The 18,638-nt window shown below is 47.1% G+C and overlaps 1 protein-coding gene across 3 annotated transcripts; it reads left to right on the forward strand.

Annotated features, from left to right (window-relative positions):
- The first annotated feature begins 193 nt into the window (after positions 1-193).
- On the forward strand, positions 194-17,936 carry atp9b (ATPase phospholipid transporting 9B). 3 transcript variants are annotated; one of them, XM_061267883.1, is made up of 28 exons: positions 194-307; positions 3,347-3,520; positions 4,830-4,980; positions 5,496-5,609; positions 5,765-5,873; positions 6,258-6,316; positions 6,471-6,522; positions 7,126-7,220; positions 7,328-7,408; positions 8,308-8,383; positions 8,866-8,942; positions 11,017-11,177; positions 11,259-11,401; positions 11,806-11,918; positions 12,006-12,230; positions 13,296-13,457; positions 13,535-13,627; positions 14,122-14,205; positions 14,270-14,440; positions 14,505-14,603; positions 14,668-14,902; positions 14,971-15,035; positions 15,111-15,266; positions 15,751-15,815; positions 15,943-16,109; positions 16,547-16,750; positions 16,865-16,897; positions 17,216-17,936. In XM_061267883.1, the coding sequence occupies exons 1-28, from the start codon at positions 225-227 to the stop codon at positions 17,350-17,352; spliced, it is 3,384 nt and encodes a 1,127-aa protein (XP_061123867.1). In that variant the 5' UTR covers positions 194-224; the 3' UTR covers positions 17,353-17,936. The 3 variants fall into 3 exon arrangements, 2 of the variants coding, with proteins under 2 accessions (XP_061123867.1, XP_061123866.1); XM_061267882.1 differs by lacking the exon at positions 16,865-16,897; XR_009710786.1 differs by lacking the exons at positions 16,547-16,750; positions 16,865-16,897; positions 17,216-17,936 and having other exon boundaries at positions 15,115-15,266; positions 15,943-16,016.
- The last annotated feature ends 702 nt before the right edge of the window (positions 17,937-18,638 follow it).

Here is an 18,638-nt window from a genome sequence, read left to right on the forward strand (position 1 = left end):
CAGAGTTTTTAACAGTCGTTTTGTTCCTCTAATCTACCAATATCCCCAAATCCACCCAAATGAATGATTATTTTTACTATTACTCCACTTTTAATTTCATTGCTATTTCACCCACAATTGTAACATCTTAGAAAGAAAAGAGAAATATGTCTTGAAATTCACACGAGTTTGTGAAGGCGACATAAACCCCGCCCCTGGTTGGATGACATCATCGCTAAGTCAACATGGCTGACGGCATCCCGTTAGATTCGATACGGAAAAGCTTGCGGAGAAACCACTACTACTACCACTCTGTCCGACATTCGAGGTATCTGGGCTTTTTTGCTGTCGCTTCCGCCGCCGAGTGACGAGAGGATGAGTTACAATGTTCTGGTTTCTGTTATGTCGTCAATTTGGCGTGTGTTTATGCGTGTTTACTGTCGCGAGACTGTTAGCTTGTGGGGCTACAATAGCAGCGTCCCCAACTGACATCGACAAATTGCAATGTTCGCTGCCAATCGGGAGAAGTGATCACTGTACAATTTCCTTTCACTGGAGCGGTTGTGCATCAATTAACGATTCTGGTAGACCTCGTCGAAATTATTGGCGTACAAATCAACCCACTCTTCAGGAAGCTGCTGCTCAAACAGACTGGAGTATTCCGTCTCATCTCGAACTCGAAGATGCCTGGACCCTGTTTCGTTCCAAACTTGAACTTCTTGTGGAGGAGCATGTGCCAATTTCTCGGAAACGAACCTTCACCAAAGGTCCTCCTTGGTTTGATGGTGAACTAAGACTCTTGCTGAAAAGTCGTCGTAAACTATGGGATCGATTCAAACTGTCTCAATCTCCCGTGGACTATGATCGCTACAAAATAGTTCGAAATCGGTGCACACAAATGAAGCGGAAAAAACGAACCGAATATGAACTGCGTCTGGCGGAGACATCCAAGACTTCCCCAAAGCTCCTGTTCGCTTATTTGAAGAGAAGGACCAAGGCAGGAAGCGGCATACCTCCCCTTCGTTCCCCGGGTTCTGAGGATCTCCTTCTCCAGGATGCCGAAAAAGCTGAATCACTCGGCTCACAATACGCCTCTGTGTATACCGTCGAGCCGCAGATCCTGGATTCCCATATTCCTGTTCCTGACTCAGGCTTCCACCATCTTGTATTTGAGCGAGAAAATGTTATGAAAGCACTTCTGGAGTTACGGCCGGACTCCTCTCCTGGGCCAGATGAGATGCACCCAGCTTTCCTCAGAACTATTGTCGAGCATATTGCAGAACCCGTCCGACACATACTCCAGCTTTCCTTGGAAACCGGACGTCTACCTGTCGACTGGAAAATCGGCACAGTCAAACCAATATTCAAGGGAGGAGCTCGCCATGATCCGACAAATTACAGACCCATATGTCTGACCTCGATCGTTTGTAAGGTCATGGAAAAACTACTAAAGCGGGCTCTACAAAATCACCTGAACGAGCTTGACGTGCTAACTGCTGCTCAGCATGGTTTCCAGGAAGGACGTTCCTGTGTATCGAATCTCTTAGTAGCCAGAGAGAAGTGGGTAGCTGCCGTCGACGCTGGTAAATGCCTTGATGTCATTTTCGTGGACTTTAGCAAAGCCTTTGACAGAGTACCTCACATGCGTCTCCTGCTTAAACTCCAAAGGGTTGGTGTAACTGGGAAGATCTTATCCTGGATTGCTGACTTTCTGGAAGGACGTTATATGCGAGTGAAAGTCAACGACGCATACTCAGCGCCTGTGCTTATGTCTAGTGGAGTGCCACAAGGATCGGTCCTTGGACCCGAACTCTTCAAGCTCTATGTCAACGATCTCCCGAAAGAACTGAACATTGAGTGTTTACTGTACGCGGATGATTTAAAACTTTGGGCTGAAGTTACTAGCGTCGAGGATGCTGACCGTTTCCAAGACGTGTTAGATAGGCTCCAAAGTTGGACGGAAAAATGGCTGCTTCCAATAAACCATGCCAAATGTTCAGTGCTCTCCATGGGAACTCAGAATCCACTCGGGGCGTACCATATTGGAGGATATCTCCTTAAAAACACCACAAGTGAGAAGGACCTTGGTGTCATAGTGTCGTCAGACCTAAAGACTAGTCTTGACACCACGAAGAAGGTCACCGCTGCCACCAGGATGTTTGGATCCATCAGACGGTCTTTTGCCCGTATGACTCCTGCGATTTTCAGACCCCTGTTTATCTCTCACGTGCGTCCCATTCTTGAGTACGGACTGCCTGCAGTATTCCCATTGACCAAGTACGAATCCGATATGCTGGAGCGAGTTCAACGTCGCGGTACGAAAACAGTTGCAAAACTTCACCAGCTTTCCTACGAAGATCGACTGGAACAGCTGAATCTCTTCTCTCTGGCCTACCGTCGTCACCGAGGAGATCTGATATATACCCGGCGCATTCTCCGAGGCGAACTTGGTGAAGACCTGAGGGAGTATTTCATCTTAAATAATGATACATCGACACGTGGTCACAGTTTGAAGCTATACAAACCGAGGAGGTTACGCATCCATGGTGACGCCACTCTCTCTACCCGTGTAGTTAATAGCTGGAACCGCCTACCCGAATCATGTATCACAGCCCAGTCAGAGGAAAGTTTCAAGCGAAGTATTGACGCAGTGTTTAAAGTCTGAAAGGTGATGCTTGGTAGCATCCCTTCAACGTCCGGGAAGTGAAGGAGCTGACAAGGGATTCTTCCCTCTGCTTTCTACCTCTCAATGAAGTCAATGAAATGAAATCTCCGCTCTTGTCGACTTCCGCCCGATTTTGTTTTCGTTTCGTGTGACAGGTGACAGCCATGAAGCTTCGATGAAAGTCCGCCATCTGTTTATTTGTGATATTTTTAACATTATTTGCCTTAAAATCAAAATTGACCCCTGCTGCGCTAATCAACTGTGTGTCAGCTGTGTCATATCACGTGACCGACAATAACTTTTGGGTCACTATGATCGTCGGTGGAAAATCATTTGTTTGGTAAATCTTTGCCCGAAAATGAGGTGATTACCAAATCAAAGAGATCCCAACAGAGAATATCGAGTTTGATAGTAGTACGCCAAACACTTCCGATGTTTATTAGTGAATTTTACCACTAGCCTGAATAGTAAAACCTGAGAATACCACAATGTTAGTGGCTTTTGAAAATGGTGGCCCCCAATTGTACTGTCATCTTGACATAAAATATTAAATTCATATTCACACTGCATTGTCTCATTGTTAAGACCCTAATCTTAAGTACACTCAAGCGTGTTGACTTGCGCTCCAAAGCAAACGGTGGGTGCCACTGATGACTTGGACTTCCATGTGAGATCCCTCGAGTGCATTTTTCATCTCTCCAGATTGTCCGTGGACGATGAGCCGTCCAGCCTGGATGAGATGCCCCTGATGATGTCCGACGAGGCCTTCGAGAACGACGAAAACGACTACCAAACATTGCCGCGGGCCCGGGTTAACCACAGACGGCGAGGACTTGGCTGGTTCCTCCTCGGTGGCTGGAAAGTTCTCTGGTCAAGGTAAGCCTCACAAGTCTTCTTACAGTTAGCATTTCCTCTTGTTTTCTGGTGACGTGAATTCAAATCCCCCTGTTGTCTTCTTGTTTGACTTTTGAAACCACCCAAGTAGTCAAGCCTGAATTTATCTCAATACATTCTGTATTCATATCCTTCATTACCTCAACTGTCATTGTTTTTGTTTATTTATGCCGCATTTTGTATCCCGTTTGGACTTTTACGTTTAGCACCAAACACATTTATGGCTTTTTTTTTGTGTCATTCTGTACACGTTAAGCTTGGCATCAAAGGTGTGTGTACACGGGAGTGCCAGTTTGGATTTCCAACGCATCAGTAGCTGTGCGTGAAGCGCAAAGTCACCATCGAGGTCACCGTTTTGCCGCCTGACGTGCATTTGGCAGCTTTTGATCCCCTAAGGAAGCTTTTGACGCCGAAACAAGAAAGAGCGCTCGGCGATAGTTGCCGGGGGTGCGTCTCCTGCAGAATCGATACAGCCCCAACCTCCTCCCCGCTCCTGCGCACCCCCTCGCTAATGAACAAATTGGATTTTTCACAGCTGACCAGTTTGATGCTTTCCAGTAATTTTGTATGTGCACCGCTCGGGATTATAAAAAGCAAATAATTCACGAGCCCGCTAAGCCGCAGTTATTTAAATAGCCTTCATTTGCTCAAATAATCTGCCGTATGAATCTGGACGCCAAGCGCACCGAGGTGAAGCGTCGCCGCCAACGCAAACACAGTCAAAAAGTTGTCAACGCCAAAGTCGATTTGAATTAATTTTTTTTTGTTGCTTAAAAGGTGGAAAAGCCAAGTCAGTCACCATGACGATGTACATCGAGGTCAGATGAAACTGTGGCTACTTTGTGTTAGGGGTTCGAAAACTTTTTGGGTTCAAGGTCCCTCTCCAGAGAGAATTAATTTTGATATTAGGATTGAAGTTGAACAAATGAATTTCTAAAATATGACTTGAATTTTTATTTTTTTTAATGGGTCATGCTCCAGATACGCCGCAATGTCGTCATTAGCAGGTGGATGCGTTTCCTTTTTGTTTGCCTCGCTGCAATAAATCAATCTGGTGACATACCCGCATGTTAGCGATGCTCCGCAAACAAGGGCACAAAGTGTGTCAGAAGATGCCACAAAGCACAGAGTGTGTTTTTGTCTGCCCGGGCCTCGGCTCGCAAATTGAACTGTGAACGTTTGACGCCCCCCCACCCCCCGGCGAAAACGCTAACCTTTTCACCTCACTGCATCAAATGCTCCTCACGTGGAAACTGAAAAGACTTCATTTATCATATTTTGTCGTCCCCAGCTGCTGCGATTGCCTGGTCCGAATGTGCCGGCGGAAGAAGGAACTGAAAGCCCGCACCGTGTGGCTTGGCCACCCGGAGAAGTGCGAGGAGAAGTTCCCCAAAAACTCCATCCACAACCAGAAGTACAACATCTTCACCTTTGTGCCAGGGGTAATGGCTTTGATTGCGCAATCATTTTAAATTGCTAAAAAAGTGAATATTGCATTCTATTTTTAAAACTATTCTAAAGTGAAGACGTCCCTGCCCTGACATTAGTTGCATATTTCAATGCTACTTAGCGTCTTGTCGTTGAGCGTCCCACGCAAGGGGACAACGGTCAATCTTACGTCTTAAAACTCAAACGGCTGCGTAATTAAGAGACTCGCTCACTCCCCCACCATAAAATGTCACCTGTCCATTGGAGACGTCCATATTCAGAACAAATGCGCCGTTCTGCTCCCTGCGCCTTGAATTATTAATCACGTGCAAATTGGGTTTAGCCTGCACTCCCCCTGCCGCCCTAAAGGTCACGGGGGGTTCATTAAGCTCCTATCGATCCGGCCGGACGCCGCGCTCTCATTATTACAAGCATTATTCAAAGTGTGACCCGAGAGCTTTGTGTGATGTCTCGTTAAGTTTAGGCGAGTTGCTGTCGTATCCTGATGATGTGTCGTCTTGGCCCTCAGGTTCTGTACCAGCAGTTCAAGTTTTTCCTCAATCTCTACTTCCTGGTGGTGGCCTGCTCGCAGTTTGTGCCCTCGCTGAAGATCGGATACCTGTACACGTACTGGGCGCCCCTGGTAAAGCCTTCTTGCACTCTCACAAATAAAAACTGGGTGACGAGGTGTGTCATACTGAAGCGTTCAGGCACCTGCACCTCACGTGAACATTTATGAACTAATAATCAAACCCAGTTCCTATTTGCGTCATCATTCAGATGTCTGGTTTGTCGCAGGGCTTCGTGCTGGCGGTCACCATGGTGCGCGAGGCGGTGGACGAGGTGCGGCGCCATCGGCGGGACCAGGAGATGAACTCGCAGCTGTACACCAAGCTGACGCTGCGCGGTGAGCCGGCCGCAACTGTTTGCTGACACGCCGATAGTCGATACTCTCCGCTATCAACCAACGCAATCACCCCCGTAACATGAGTCGTCCCCTGGCTGTAATTGCAGAGATTTCTTTTTTCTTCTCCCTTAAATGCTGCTTAGGATCTTCTCCCCCGACCCTCTTGTGCGATATTCTTGCAGTCGTGCTGTCACACCTCTTAAGCCGGGCAGTATGATACTTTGCAAAGGATGCTGAGACGATAAAAATTAGAGTTATGAGACAACCGAAGGCGATTACGTCGTCACGTTAACGTGAATCAATCTTTTGCAAGGTGAGGCAAAAAGATATGTTCTATCGTTGATGTGTTTTTTTTTTTTTTTTTCCCCCCCCCCCCTCCTTCAGGTAAAATCCAGGTGAAGAGCTCAGACATCCAAGTGGGTGACCTGATTATTGTGGAGAAGGTGATTGAAAGAAAATCATTGTAAATGGACTGAAGTTTTTCTTTTGCAACTAGTTTTCACCATCCAAGTCAAGACCTTGTTTAATAATTCAGCAAGATTCAAATGACCTCAGCAACCGCAATGGGTAACTCTCCACCTTTCCTTTTCTTCCTAGAACCAAAGGATTCCCGCAGACATGATCTTCATGAGGACGTCTGAAAAGAACGGTGAGCGCAAATGACGTCTGCCTTCAATCTGTTAAGCGACACGCTCGTCCAGGCGCTTGATGACTTCTTCATGTCTTGAACAAGCATGGCGCATAAGCGCATATTTGTCTTTGGCACGCCGTCCCGCTGGCGAGCGTGAATCATCCCGGCGCTCTCCATCACAGCTCAGCCTCTGGGGGACGCTTTACAGCCGCCCTCTAGCCCGCCTGTCAGATAGTGGCCCGCATCCATCACTTTCACACGTAATATTGCCCAAGATCGATGCAGGTCAACATTTTACGCCGGCTGCCCGTCCGACCTGTTTATTAGCGGCTTTATTCGCACGGAGGGAAAACACAAGAGCTGGTTGAAGACCAGCACACCATAAGGAGCAAAAAAACAAAAAAACAAATTTTCCTCACATTTTTTTTTTTTTTTTTCCATGCTCTTGTTGTGTCAAACACCAAAACCATTTAATTTCCCCTAAAAAAAGCTTGCTATCATAAAACCAGCAAATGGAAATGATTATCGTCTTCAACCTGCTCTTTGAACACACACGGTGCAGTAGCACAGAGAGACAACCAAACCGCAAATCTCACCAATGTATTTTGTCATCTGATTCAGGGGCGTGTTTCATCAGGACGGACCAGCTGGACGGCGAGACAGACTGGAAGTTGAAAATGGCGGTGGGATGCACGCAGCGGCTTCCGGCAGTGGGGGTAAAATTTCGGTTCAAGGCTTCAGTGTTTGTAGAAGCCGCTGTGGTTAAAGAATTGGTAATGAATGATGGTTTGGTTTATTTCTAATTATGTCCCTGGTTCCTCAGGACCTCTTTTCCATCAACGCCTTCGTCTACGCCCAGAAGCCTCAGCTGGACATCCACAGTTTTGAGGGCAACTTCACACGGGTACACTTGTTTTCTTTCCTATCCTCACCAAATAGTTGACAAAGCGTGAACAAAGGACGTCTTGTCTTCGCGTCCGTCTTACATCGCACGGAGGACCTGCCGCTAGCTAGCGAGCTCCCATCTATCCTGTCTAGCTTGCTTGTCGCTTCATTTAAAAAAAAAATTTTTTTTTTATTAATAGCAGATTAGCACAGCCCTCACAGAGAGGAGAGCGGCACGACAAAGGCGGCCTTTGTGGTCTGTCTTCACTCTTGGCCACACACCAGGCAGGCTTAGTGAGCGAGCACTTCCTCCACTCATTCATCCTTCGTGGCCTTCCTTTGCATATCGTGTGCTTTGAGTCAGAGCAGGATGGAAGGGGAAGCTGGCAATGGCGGTGTGGTGGTGGGTGGGGGGGAGAAAAAGAAATTGGGTTCCCACAGAAAATCAACTTACCTATTTATGAGCCCCCCCCCCCCCCCGCTTCCTCCTTGACGCGATGACAATGTCAGAGCGGTCAAGCGTCGGGCCGCCCCGACATTTATTTTTCATGGACTTCACTGCTTTGTGAGGATTGACAGGATGTGGCTGCTTGGGTGTCATAATTATTATATCGGGACGGCCATTTGAGATGAAAGCGGAGCCCGCACTCAAGACTCCGGGCCAGACCGTTTGCCTGCGTTTGGCTTTATTTAAGAGGGCGGCGGTGAAACCAGAGAGACCCCCAACACACACACACACACACGGGGGCCTTATTCTCCTGTGCTGTGAAATCTCACCGACGTGACCTTGCTGTATTTATTTATTTTTATTTTTTGCTTCATTTAAAAGAATCCCTGTATTGATTAAAAAGAGCTACTGTATGACTGTCAGCTGCTCGCTGGAAATTAGAAGTCTCAATTTTTATCCTCCTTTCATAGGAGGACGCCGACCCCCAGATCCACGAGAGCCTGAGCATCGAAAATACGCTGTGGGCCAGCACGGTCGTAGCGTCGGGTGAGCAAGCGTCGTCCGTCCCTGGTGTCTCCCGAGAGTGTTTGCGACTCCCTCGCTGGCCATTGATTTGTGGTGACCAAACGACCTCCCCCGCCCCAACTCTCGAATGTCCTGACCTTGACCGGAAGATAAAACACAATGTTGAGAAAGCTCCTCTCTTTCAAATACTTTAGATTTTATCTTGGCCCTTTTAAGTTCTCGCGTTAAACTTGCGCCGGCTCATTTTATATGAACGAGTCTTTGGTGCTTTGTTCTAAGGCCGCCTTAATGAATTGGCAAGTCAAGATAGCAGCTTATCGATTTGGGTCTCATGAGCGCTCCCGGGGTGTATTAAGCACCCGACTTGAGTGACAACGAGACACGCCAACGCTTCTTGGCGGTCTTATTGCCTCGGCCGTCATGCCGTTGATCTTGCTAAAACGTGTTGGGGGGGGGGGTTAGCTAATGAGCGCCATGACTCGTCTTGTTTGTTTGTTTGTCAGGCACCGTGATTGGGGTGGTGATCTACACAGGCAAGGAGACCCGCAGCGTGCTCAACACGTCCTACGCCAAAAACAAGGTGGAGGCTCTCTACTTTTGCCAAATTCATTTTGACTAATCTTTCCAGATCAACACAATATTGTGTTCAATGACAATCTCTTGTCAGTGGGGAAAAGGTCATTGCTGTTGGCTAATTACCCAAAAGGGAAATTAACTAAGGGGAGGATTTAAATGACTTTTTCTGGCGAGGAGTTAATCCGGCAAAATCCCTTCATCGAGTGTTTTGTTCACAGAGATTGATGAAAATGATTCCGAGGGTCGGCTGATTGAGTTTTCGACTGTTGCGTTTATGATTTAAAAAAAAAAAAAAGTGCTTGCACAACGTGGTTCAACTTTCGACATCTTTTGGGATCAAAATGTCTGCTGGTGTAATTTTAGCAAGAATTTTCAATTTTATTTTATTTCTTTAAAAATATTTTTCTAATTTGGCCTTTATATTCTCTTGGACCAAGATCCAGTGTAGCATTAGCTCAAGCCTGCTGCAGTCTGAGAGAAATTCAATATATCAAGGGGATGATGTCACAAGTGCCCATGCGGCGAGCGGAGATTGCGAGGCGTCAAAGTCGATAGTCGCGCACGACAACGTTTTTGGCCTCATATAATCGAGGCGGGACAAGGATCTGCCTGACAGGAAGCCGAATAAGGATTGTCTCTTTGTGTCTGATCGTCCGACGCAGCCTTTCCGAACACCGTCATTGTTGCCTCCAAAAAAAAAAAAAACCTCTCAAACTGTCATTGGAACAAGCTAAGAAATCAATGTCCGTTAAATCTCACGCTAAAAGCAATAAGCTGCATCCTGACCAAACAGAGAGCTCGAGAGCACTCGCACCAGACAACAAAGATAAAATCACGTGCAGAGGTGGCAAAAGTATGTTAATAACAATTCTAAAAAGCCAAAGCTACAGACGCCTGTGTTCAAATTCAGCGACTGAAAGTAAAAAGCATTTATAGTCTGTTACTTCCCGCCACAAATAAATCGCAGCTCCAATTTCACACGCAGGTTTACGGAGCGCTACAACAAATCATTCCTCTTTTAAGAGAGTGGGGGACGACTGGAGTGAAATATGTTCTTTTATTCACTGATCACATCTTTAAGGTTGAGGTAATTGAGCCCTTTACCTCCCTCCCACCCCGAACCCGCCTCGACCGGCTGTATAATGACTTCATCCGATCCCCCGTCCGGGCCTACAGAACGTAGAGCGCCCATTGTTCTGCCTAAAGGGGATCCTTCTTTGCTTTTCAGCTGTGTGCTCGCTCTTAATTTTTCTTCATTTTAATCCCACCGTGCACCCCCACCTCCCCCCCGCCCCCCTTCCCAACACCACCACCACCTTTTCTATTTTTCTCAATAGCTCAAGCATGAACCTTGTCGCCGGGGCTCCCGCCCACCCCGCGCCGGGCTACTTGGAGTTTTAACGCGGCCCGATAAATCAGTCGCACTGCTCTCTCGGGCTGGTTCAGGTCGGTCCGATCCCCGGGGGAAATGTGCTTGCTGGGGGTCCGCTAGCAGTGGAGGAATTTTCCTCGTACTCCCTGCCTGCTTCCTATTCATCACTGCTCCTCGAGCGCAGGGAAATGTTATGTTGGGGTTTTGTTTTTTTTGTCAGCGCACTGCGTCACATGAAAGCCCTCCGTGCCCGCTGCCAGAAATGGGCCGGGCAGCTTCTTTCTTTGACATCTTTTTCCCACATGCTCCATTGGCTGTGAGACGCACTTGAAAAATAAAAGACAACTTTGACCCCCGCTACTCCTCACGCCCCTCCTCCCTTTTTTTGTCCCTTTTTTCCCCAGAGCCATCTCAATATGGGAACTCCTTTGACCCCTGGTCGCATTCAAAGGGGACAATGTAGTGTCGTTAAAAAAAGCCAGCAATAACCTCGTTTATGTCATACACACGTTTTGCATGACAAAAGCCAGCAGCAAAGAATGTCTTTCATTAGTTTTTGTTTAGTATTAGTCCAGAAAGACGTATTAAGAAGACGACTTAAAATGATTTCCAATATCCCAAAGAAATACATGAATACAAATTTCTAATTATATTGCCCTTTTCCTTTCTTTCCCCCCCCCCCCCCCCCCCCAACGTCTGTCTGCAGGTGGGCCTTCTGGACCTGGAACTGAACCGGCTCACCAAGGCCCTGTTCTTTGCCCAATTGGTTCTGTCCATCGTGATGGAAGCCGTGCACAGCTTTGTAGGTCCGTGGCTCCGCAACCTCTTCCGCTTTGTGGTGCTCTTCTCCTACATCATCCCCATCAGGTACCTCGGAGAACCGTTTTTTAATTTTTTTTTTTTATTCATTCTTGAAATGGTTTTCACAAGCTGCTTTTGTTGACGCAGCCTGCGAGTGAACCTGGACATGGGCAAGGCGGCTTACGGCTGGATGATCATGAAGGACGAGAACATCCCCGGCACGGTGGTGAGGACTAGCACCATCCCGGAAGAACTGGGCCGGCTGGTCTACCTCCTGACGGACAAAACAGGCAAGCGAGGCCAACTTTTCTGTCCCCTCGGGGTGATAAAATCCCGCAGCCCTTTTTGTTTCAAGGTCGGGATGGATTTGCCTTTAGTGCCTATTTATCCAGGTTGACGGTTAATAGAATGAGGAATAATCAATCGGCGGGAATCGCTTCCACCTCGTGGTACGATCTGGCGGCGGCATCCATTAAAACGACAGTCGTTTTTGCTCACATTGGTTGTGTCTGTATTGGCAATGAGATTAGGGCCGGATGTGGGTCATGTGATATATTGTGATCACTCTGATGAGGTTTCAGGTCCAAGCCTCATCACAGGTGGAATGTGTCCCAAAACATTTATTCCGATAATCATCCTGTAGAGGCGGAAAACAGTTTTTTTTATTCTTTTTATCAATCTATGTGACCCGCAGGCACTCTGACCCAAAACGAGATGATCTTCAAGAGGCTGCACCTGGGGACCGTGTCCTACGGTACCGACACCATGGATGAGATCCAGAGCCATATTATCCAGTCCTATGCTCAGGTTAGCTTATCCAGAGTGCAAAAAAAAATAAATAATAATATTGTGAGTGTTGTGTTCAAAGAATGTCTGTCTGTCATTTCCCGTCAGGGCTCCTCCAGTGGCGACTCGGCCACGGCGTCCCAGAAATCCCAGACGCCGGGCCCCAAAGTCCGCAAGAGCGTCAGCAGCCGCATCCACGAGGCGGTGAAGGCCATCGCCCTGTGCCACAACGTCACACCTGTCTACGAGGCGTGCGGCGAGACTGAAACGGCAGAGGCCGAGCAGGACTTCACTGACGACAACCGCACGTATCAGGCTTCCAGTCCCGATGAGGTAGCCCCACCCCGCCCAAAAAACATTGTTCAACAATGATCCCAAAGCAAAGTCGTCGTGGAGTGCCGTCTGATTTTATCCCTATGAACTACAAAAGCAGATAATGAATTTTGAAAAAGAAATTGCCATGAGAAAATCAATAACTTTCCCAGATGTGGGAGGTAATTGCAAAGTTGAGCAAACCGAAAACAGTTGGAAGTAGAGCTAAATCTCGTCTCTTGTCCCGTCTGATGTATGTTTTTATTTACATCCCCTCACCCACTACCACTGCGTCCCAAATCCATCCGCTCGCTTGGCTTGATCAATATTTAATTTACTCTCTGAGGTGACAAGAGGCCCCCCCTTGCCCTTTTGTTCTGTCACTCACTTGTTTTTTTTTATTTTGTACTTTCGTTCACCTCAGTCATTGAACGCAGCATCGCCTTTAATGATCCGTCCTGCCCACACTAACGCTGTGGGCTTTTTTTTTTTCTCTCTTGGAAATCAAAACTTGAATTCAGAAAAGAATTGCCTGAAACCAGAAGATTAGAGAACCGTTACTCTAATATAAGCATTTAAATCAGATTAGATGCAAAGCGTCCTCAATTACAGTGAATAACTTTGCGGGTGTGTTGTGTGAGCTATAGATGGACACACTGGGTAATCATTCACATGTGTTTAGTCATCGAGGCAGCTCGAAGGGTTCACGGGGGAGTGGTTGTGTGTGTGTTTAGAAGGGAGGGATGGATGACTGGGTATTAACAGGAAGTCCCAATTTGTAGGTCAGAGTATAATAACAACCTTTGAGTGAGCAAAATTGAAAATGAAGCCATTGAGAGTTGTCGTGTGCAGCTGAACGCTCTCTCACTCGCCGGAGGGCTTCGGTGGGGGCTCACAGTTCCTGCCGAGGGGAGATGGAGGAAAGGAGGGGGCAGGAAAGCGCTTATCTGCCGCGCAATGAGATAGGATGGACATCCCATAATGCTCTGATGTCTCAGCAAACAGTGGACTCGCTATTTGACAAGTGTTAGTCTCACAGGAACTTGTCCGAAACAAGCTAATGAAACCGTGTCTGTGTGGCCACAGGTGGCGTTAGTGCAGTGGACGGAGAGCGTGGGCCTCACCCTTGTCAACCGGGACCTGGGGTCCCTGCAGCTCAAGACACCCGCTGGGCAGATACTGTCCTTCAACATCCTGCAGATCTTCCCCTTTACCTCCGAGAGCAAGCGCATGGGCATCATTGTCAGGGTCGGGCGCTTGTTTTCATCCTCCCAATTTTTTTTTCCGGTAATAGTTTCATTCACTATTTTCCATTGGCCACCCAGGAGGAGTCGACAGGTGACATCACGTTCTACATGAAGGGCGCCGACGTGGCCATGGCGAGCATCGTCCAGTACAACGACTGGTTGGAGGAAGAGGTACCCAATCGGAGCAATCAACATCTCACACCCCAAGAGAGCATAAAAATGGCATCAACGTCACATGATTTTTTTTCCCCCGTGTTATTTCCAACCCGTTGTCGATATTCTCAGCTAATCAGGACGTTCATTGAGAGATCAACGGCCGCGTCTATGTTCATAATAATCATATTGGCAGTATTGAGTCGTTTAACACCAGGGGCGGCTTTTGATTTAATTAGTGACCCAGATAGTAATTACAATATGTCATATTCGCAAACATCATTTGCTAACGATGCCCCGTCGGGCCCACTCGTCAATAACCCAATCAAGCCCTCGTATCCTAAAATGAAACGCCATCCGTCTCCTTTTGTTTTATGGCCCTCCTCTGCCCCAGGCCGGAGAAGACTCTCCCCGATTCACAGACTAATTCAGCTCCTGTCGATTTGAATTCTATTGCTCATCTAATAACAAAAAAATTGAAATGGTCAGCATTGTTGGTTGGTTCCCGTCAGTGCGGCAACATGGCCAGAGAAGGTCTGAGAACGTTGGTGGTGGCTAAGAAGTCGCTGTCCGAGGAGCAGTACCAGGACTTTGAGGTACAAGTTCACCCCGCCTTCCTGATCGGTTCGTAAGTTGACCCGGGCCCACTTTCCCTCGCAGAGCCGCTACAACCAGGCCAAGCTGAGCATCCACGACAGGACCCTGAAAGTGGCGGCGGTGGTGGAGAGCTTGGAGAGGGAGCTGGAGCTCCTCTGCCTGACTGGCGTGGAGGACCAGCTGCAGACCGACGTTAGGCCCACGCTGGAGCTGCTCAGGAACGCCGGCATCAAGGTGGGCTCGGAAGATCCAAAATTGAAAAGGAATGCAAAGTATCACTTTTTTTGTTGTTGTTTAGATCTGGATGTTGACTGGGGACAAGCTTGAAACGGCCACATGCATCGCCAAAAGCTCTCATTTGGTCTCCAGAAACCAGGACATCCATGTTTTCCGACCGGTAATTCTTTTTTTGGGGGGGTGGGGCGCAAAGTAAACAAACCCTCACCTGCATTTGCGTTAAGGTGACCAACCGAGGGGAGGCCCACCTGGAGTTGAACGCCTTCCGCAGGAAGCACGACTGCGCGCTGGTCATCTCGGGCGACTCCCTGGAGGTGTGCCTGCGCTACTACGAGCACGAGTTTGTGGAGCTGGCGTGCCAGTGCCCCGCCGTGGTGTGCTGTCGCTGCTCGCCCACGCAAAAGGCCCAGATCGTCACGCTGCTCCAGCAGCACACCGCCAACAGAACCTGCGCCATCGGTCAGCCGCTTCGTGCAAACGCCATGAAGGTCCTTGTCGCTAATTGGTCTCCATCTGTTTGCTCTTAGGTGACGGCGGTAATGACGTAAGCATGATCCAAGCTGCCGACTGCGGGATTGGAATCGAAGGAAAGGTAAATGTCACTCAGGAATCTGCAGCTATTTTATTTTTTTTCTTTGGTGGGCACATCATTTTGCGATTCCATCAGGAAGGCAAGCAGGCGTCGCTGGCGGCCGATTTCTCCATCACGCAGTTCAAGCACATCGGCCGCCTCCTCATGGTGCACGGCAGGAACAGCTACAAGCGCTCAGCGGCCCTGGGCCAGTTCGTCATGCACCGTGGGATGATCATCTCCGCCATGCAGGTACTCTGCCGCTTTTCAAGTCTGACTGTCAAAGACCACGTCCCAATCTGAATGTGTCACCAATCACGTTAAATGTATTCACTTGGGTGTTGGTGTACATCCGTAGCTACAGAAGAACCAAGGTCAGTTGTTCCAGAATTGTAATTAACGTCACTTCATTACACAATATTTGACTTTTTTTTAATGATTTACTTGACAAATAATCAATGTATTTAAAAATACAAACTAAATCTCATACTGAAACTAATTCAAAATAATGCAAAAAATTAATACTAATACTAAAATTTAACAAGCCCGCGCTAAAAACGAATCAAAATGAACTCTATTTGAAACACAAAATTAAAAATCCTGAAAAATAACCTCGCTATTGACTAATTACAGTCAGTCTGGTCATAGCGTGAATATGACAGATAAGCGGTGGAAGATGGATTTCCATCCCAACTCTTCACAAACTTACTCATTTGCTTGTTTTCTTGCTTATCAGGCGGTCTTCTCGTCCATATTCTACTTTGCTTCCGTTCCCTTGTACCAAGGATTCCTCATGGTTGGGTATGTCTCTTTTTCTCCATTTTTACAGGCATATTTATAACCTGAGCGGCTTTTCTCACGCACACACGTTAACAGTAATTCTAAAACTGCTGCTCTAAAGCACCACTTTTTGACCTTTGACCTTCAGTTATGCCACCATCTACACCATGTTCCCGGTCTTCTCGCTGGTCCTGGATGAGGACGTGAAGCCGGAGATGGCGCTGCTCTACCCGGAGCTCTACAAGGACTTGACCAAGGGCCGCTCGCTTTCCTTCAAGACCTTCCTGGTCTGGGTTTTGGTCAGCGTGTATCAAGGTAACGTGAAATTAGAAAATTGCAGTCCCCCGCTCACCACCTCCGCTCCCTCCTTGGCCGTCAGACAATCTGTTTCTCAGTGTCTTAAGTTTCCAGCCGCCCTCCGCTTGTACAATGCGTGTAAAAGGATCGTTGTGTAATGGCTAAGCCGTGCAGCCAGTGGGAAAGGTCCGCCGCGCTTGTGCTCAGGCATGACTTCCTGACAGCACGGCCTTTTTTAATTAAAGGCCGCTGGTGAGCAGGAGGGAGGGAGCCTGGATTTGAAGATGATATAAGAAGGTGGGGGGTACATATGAAGGCAATTTTTTACGGCGGTTGACCAGCTGGAATGTGCCGCCTGTAAAGCCATTTATGTAATCAGGGAAGGCCTTTTGTCTTTGTTTACTTTTTAGTGTATAAAAAAAAATCTCTCTACATTTCCCTCCTATCACCACCAGGGGGCATCCTAATGTACGGGGCGCTGGTGCTGTTCGAGTCGGAGTTTGTGCACGTGGTGGCCATCTCGTTCACGGCGCTCATCCTGACTGAGCTGCTGATGGTGGCGCTGACGGTGCGCACGTGGCACTGGCTCATGGTGCTGGCCGAGTTCTTCAGCCTGGGCTGCTACCTGGCCTCGCTCGCTTTCCTCAACGAGTACTTTGGTGAGAGATGCGCTGGGTGACCTGTCCGCGATATACGTGCGTGTATCTGTGTGTGTCCTGTTGGTGGCCTAATTTTGACGTCCTGCTCTTCTCTGGCTTGCGTGTGGCTCTCAGGCATAGGCAGGGTGTCCTTTGGAGCTTTTCTTGGTAGGTCGTCCGGAGTCTGTCTGATTTGCACGCCATTCTTTCAGTTGCCTTGCGAACATCCCATTTGCTCTCCCATCCATCCTGTTGTTTTGTCTGACCTTCACCAAGGAGCCTACTGTGATGTCGTGTGTGTGTGTGCCATTTAATGACCAGAGAAAGACGCGTGTGGTTTACAGTTCCAAATGTTTATTCATAAAAATGAATTGTTTGGAAGATGAATGAATGCAATACTGCAACAAATATGCACGGGACACGAAATTCATGATTGACGTGCAAATTTTGGATCAATCTTGATTTTAATTGTGTGTGTTTTGTCAGACTTAAACTTCATCACCACGTGGCCTTTCTTGTGGAAGGTGTCGTCCATCACGCTGGTCAGCTGCCTGCCGCTCTACATCATCAAGTACCTCAAGCGAAAATTCTCCCCGTCGAGCTACTCTAAACTGGCCTCCTGAGACTAACGAGAACGACAGCTCATCATTTTCATGCACTTTTGTTTTTCTTCTTTTGAACCGACGCAACTCCTCGCCGCTGGATGTGGAGGTCAGTGATCCACTGGAGCAATCAGACACTTTTTCCTTTTTTTGATTGACATCTCAGACTTTTTGGGATTACTTGAACAAAGCGAGCACAAAAAGTTAAAAAAGGAACTCGTCACACACCAAAATGGCCACCAGAGGGAGTACGCACTTTGATCCAAAGCTCCTCAAGTGTCATTTTTTAAATGCTTTTTATATACATCTTTATAAGTGTTTTTACTCAAAAATGCAATCAGGGTTGTCCGGAATGAGTTTTATTATTCACGGCATCTGCGTTTGCATCTCTGATCACACATATCGTTTTTCAGGCGGGAAAAAAAAGTCGAACGGAATGTGGATGGCGTTTATTTTGTAAAACTTTCCCTAAAGTGCATTCCTGTGTCGTGTTGAAATGTTGCGCATGTTGTGCTTTTACGTCCCACATTGCAAGTTGAAACCGTGTCGCTGCTAATTAAGCTGTTCTTTTTCCATTCAAGACTCAATAAAATTGAAAGATTTAATATATTGCTGGTTTTTGAAGTTCTCCCTGCAGTGTCGTCATTTGGCCACTAAATGGAGAAAAACTCCAAATATTTGATACACAATTTTAAACTTATAATTTTAAGGGGGGTAAAAGTACTCATACCAAATGTGGAGATCTACAGACTGCCCTCACACACACTAACCTCTATGAGCCCGAAAAAAAATCACTTTCACAGGTAGGGATAAAATATGGCAAACTTTTTGCCCAATGTCAGCTTTTGCTCTCTTGCACTGTCTTTATTTAGCCACTAGATGGAGACAGCCACCAGATGGTTTTAACGGCCGCAGACTTTTTTGCAGAAATGTTCTCTAAAATCTCGTTATTACCAAATGTGCTCTGGATGGATAACATTTTGGACATTCCTGGCGATTATTCAACGTCTCTTGGGGAAAAAATACTTTTGAGTTTTTTTTTTTTTTTAATGTTCCTCATTGAAACTTACTTTAACGTTTCATGCATTATTCAACCGCTCCTTCTAGTCTGTGTACCTTGGCCACAAGGTGGCAATATAATACAGTAGTCAAAGTAGATACGGTCACCAAAGGTCAATAAGCTGCAGCAATATTAGTTCATTTTCACTGAGGATAAAGAATCATTTATTGTGTCAAAAATCTATTGAAAGCATTAGAAATAACATTGCTAGTTTCTTTAGCATGTCAATTGTATTATGGTGATTCCC

The sequence above is a fragment of the Syngnathus typhle genome, linkage group LG20, assembly GCF_033458585.1.
Source record: "Syngnathus typhle isolate RoL2023-S1 ecotype Sweden linkage group LG20, RoL_Styp_1.0, whole genome shotgun sequence".
Classification (NCBI taxonomy): domain Eukaryota; kingdom Metazoa; phylum Chordata; class Actinopteri; order Syngnathiformes; family Syngnathidae; genus Syngnathus; species Syngnathus typhle.

What these genes read in the sequence shown, in the direction of transcription:
- atp9b (XM_061267883.1), top strand. Translation starts at nt 225, where the DNA reads ATGGCTGACGGCATCCCGTTAGATTCGATACGGAAAAGCTTGCGGAGA. An exon ending in ACGACTGGTTGGAGGAAGAG is followed by an intron (nt 13,628 to 14,121) that starts GTACCCAATCGG and finishes GGTTCCCGTCAG; the next exon opens with TGCGGCAACATGGCCAGAGA. An exon ending in TGATCATCTCCGCCATGCAG is followed by an intron (nt 15,267 to 15,750) that starts GTACTCTGCCGC and finishes CTTGCTTATCAG; the next exon opens with GCGGTCTTCTCGTCCATATT.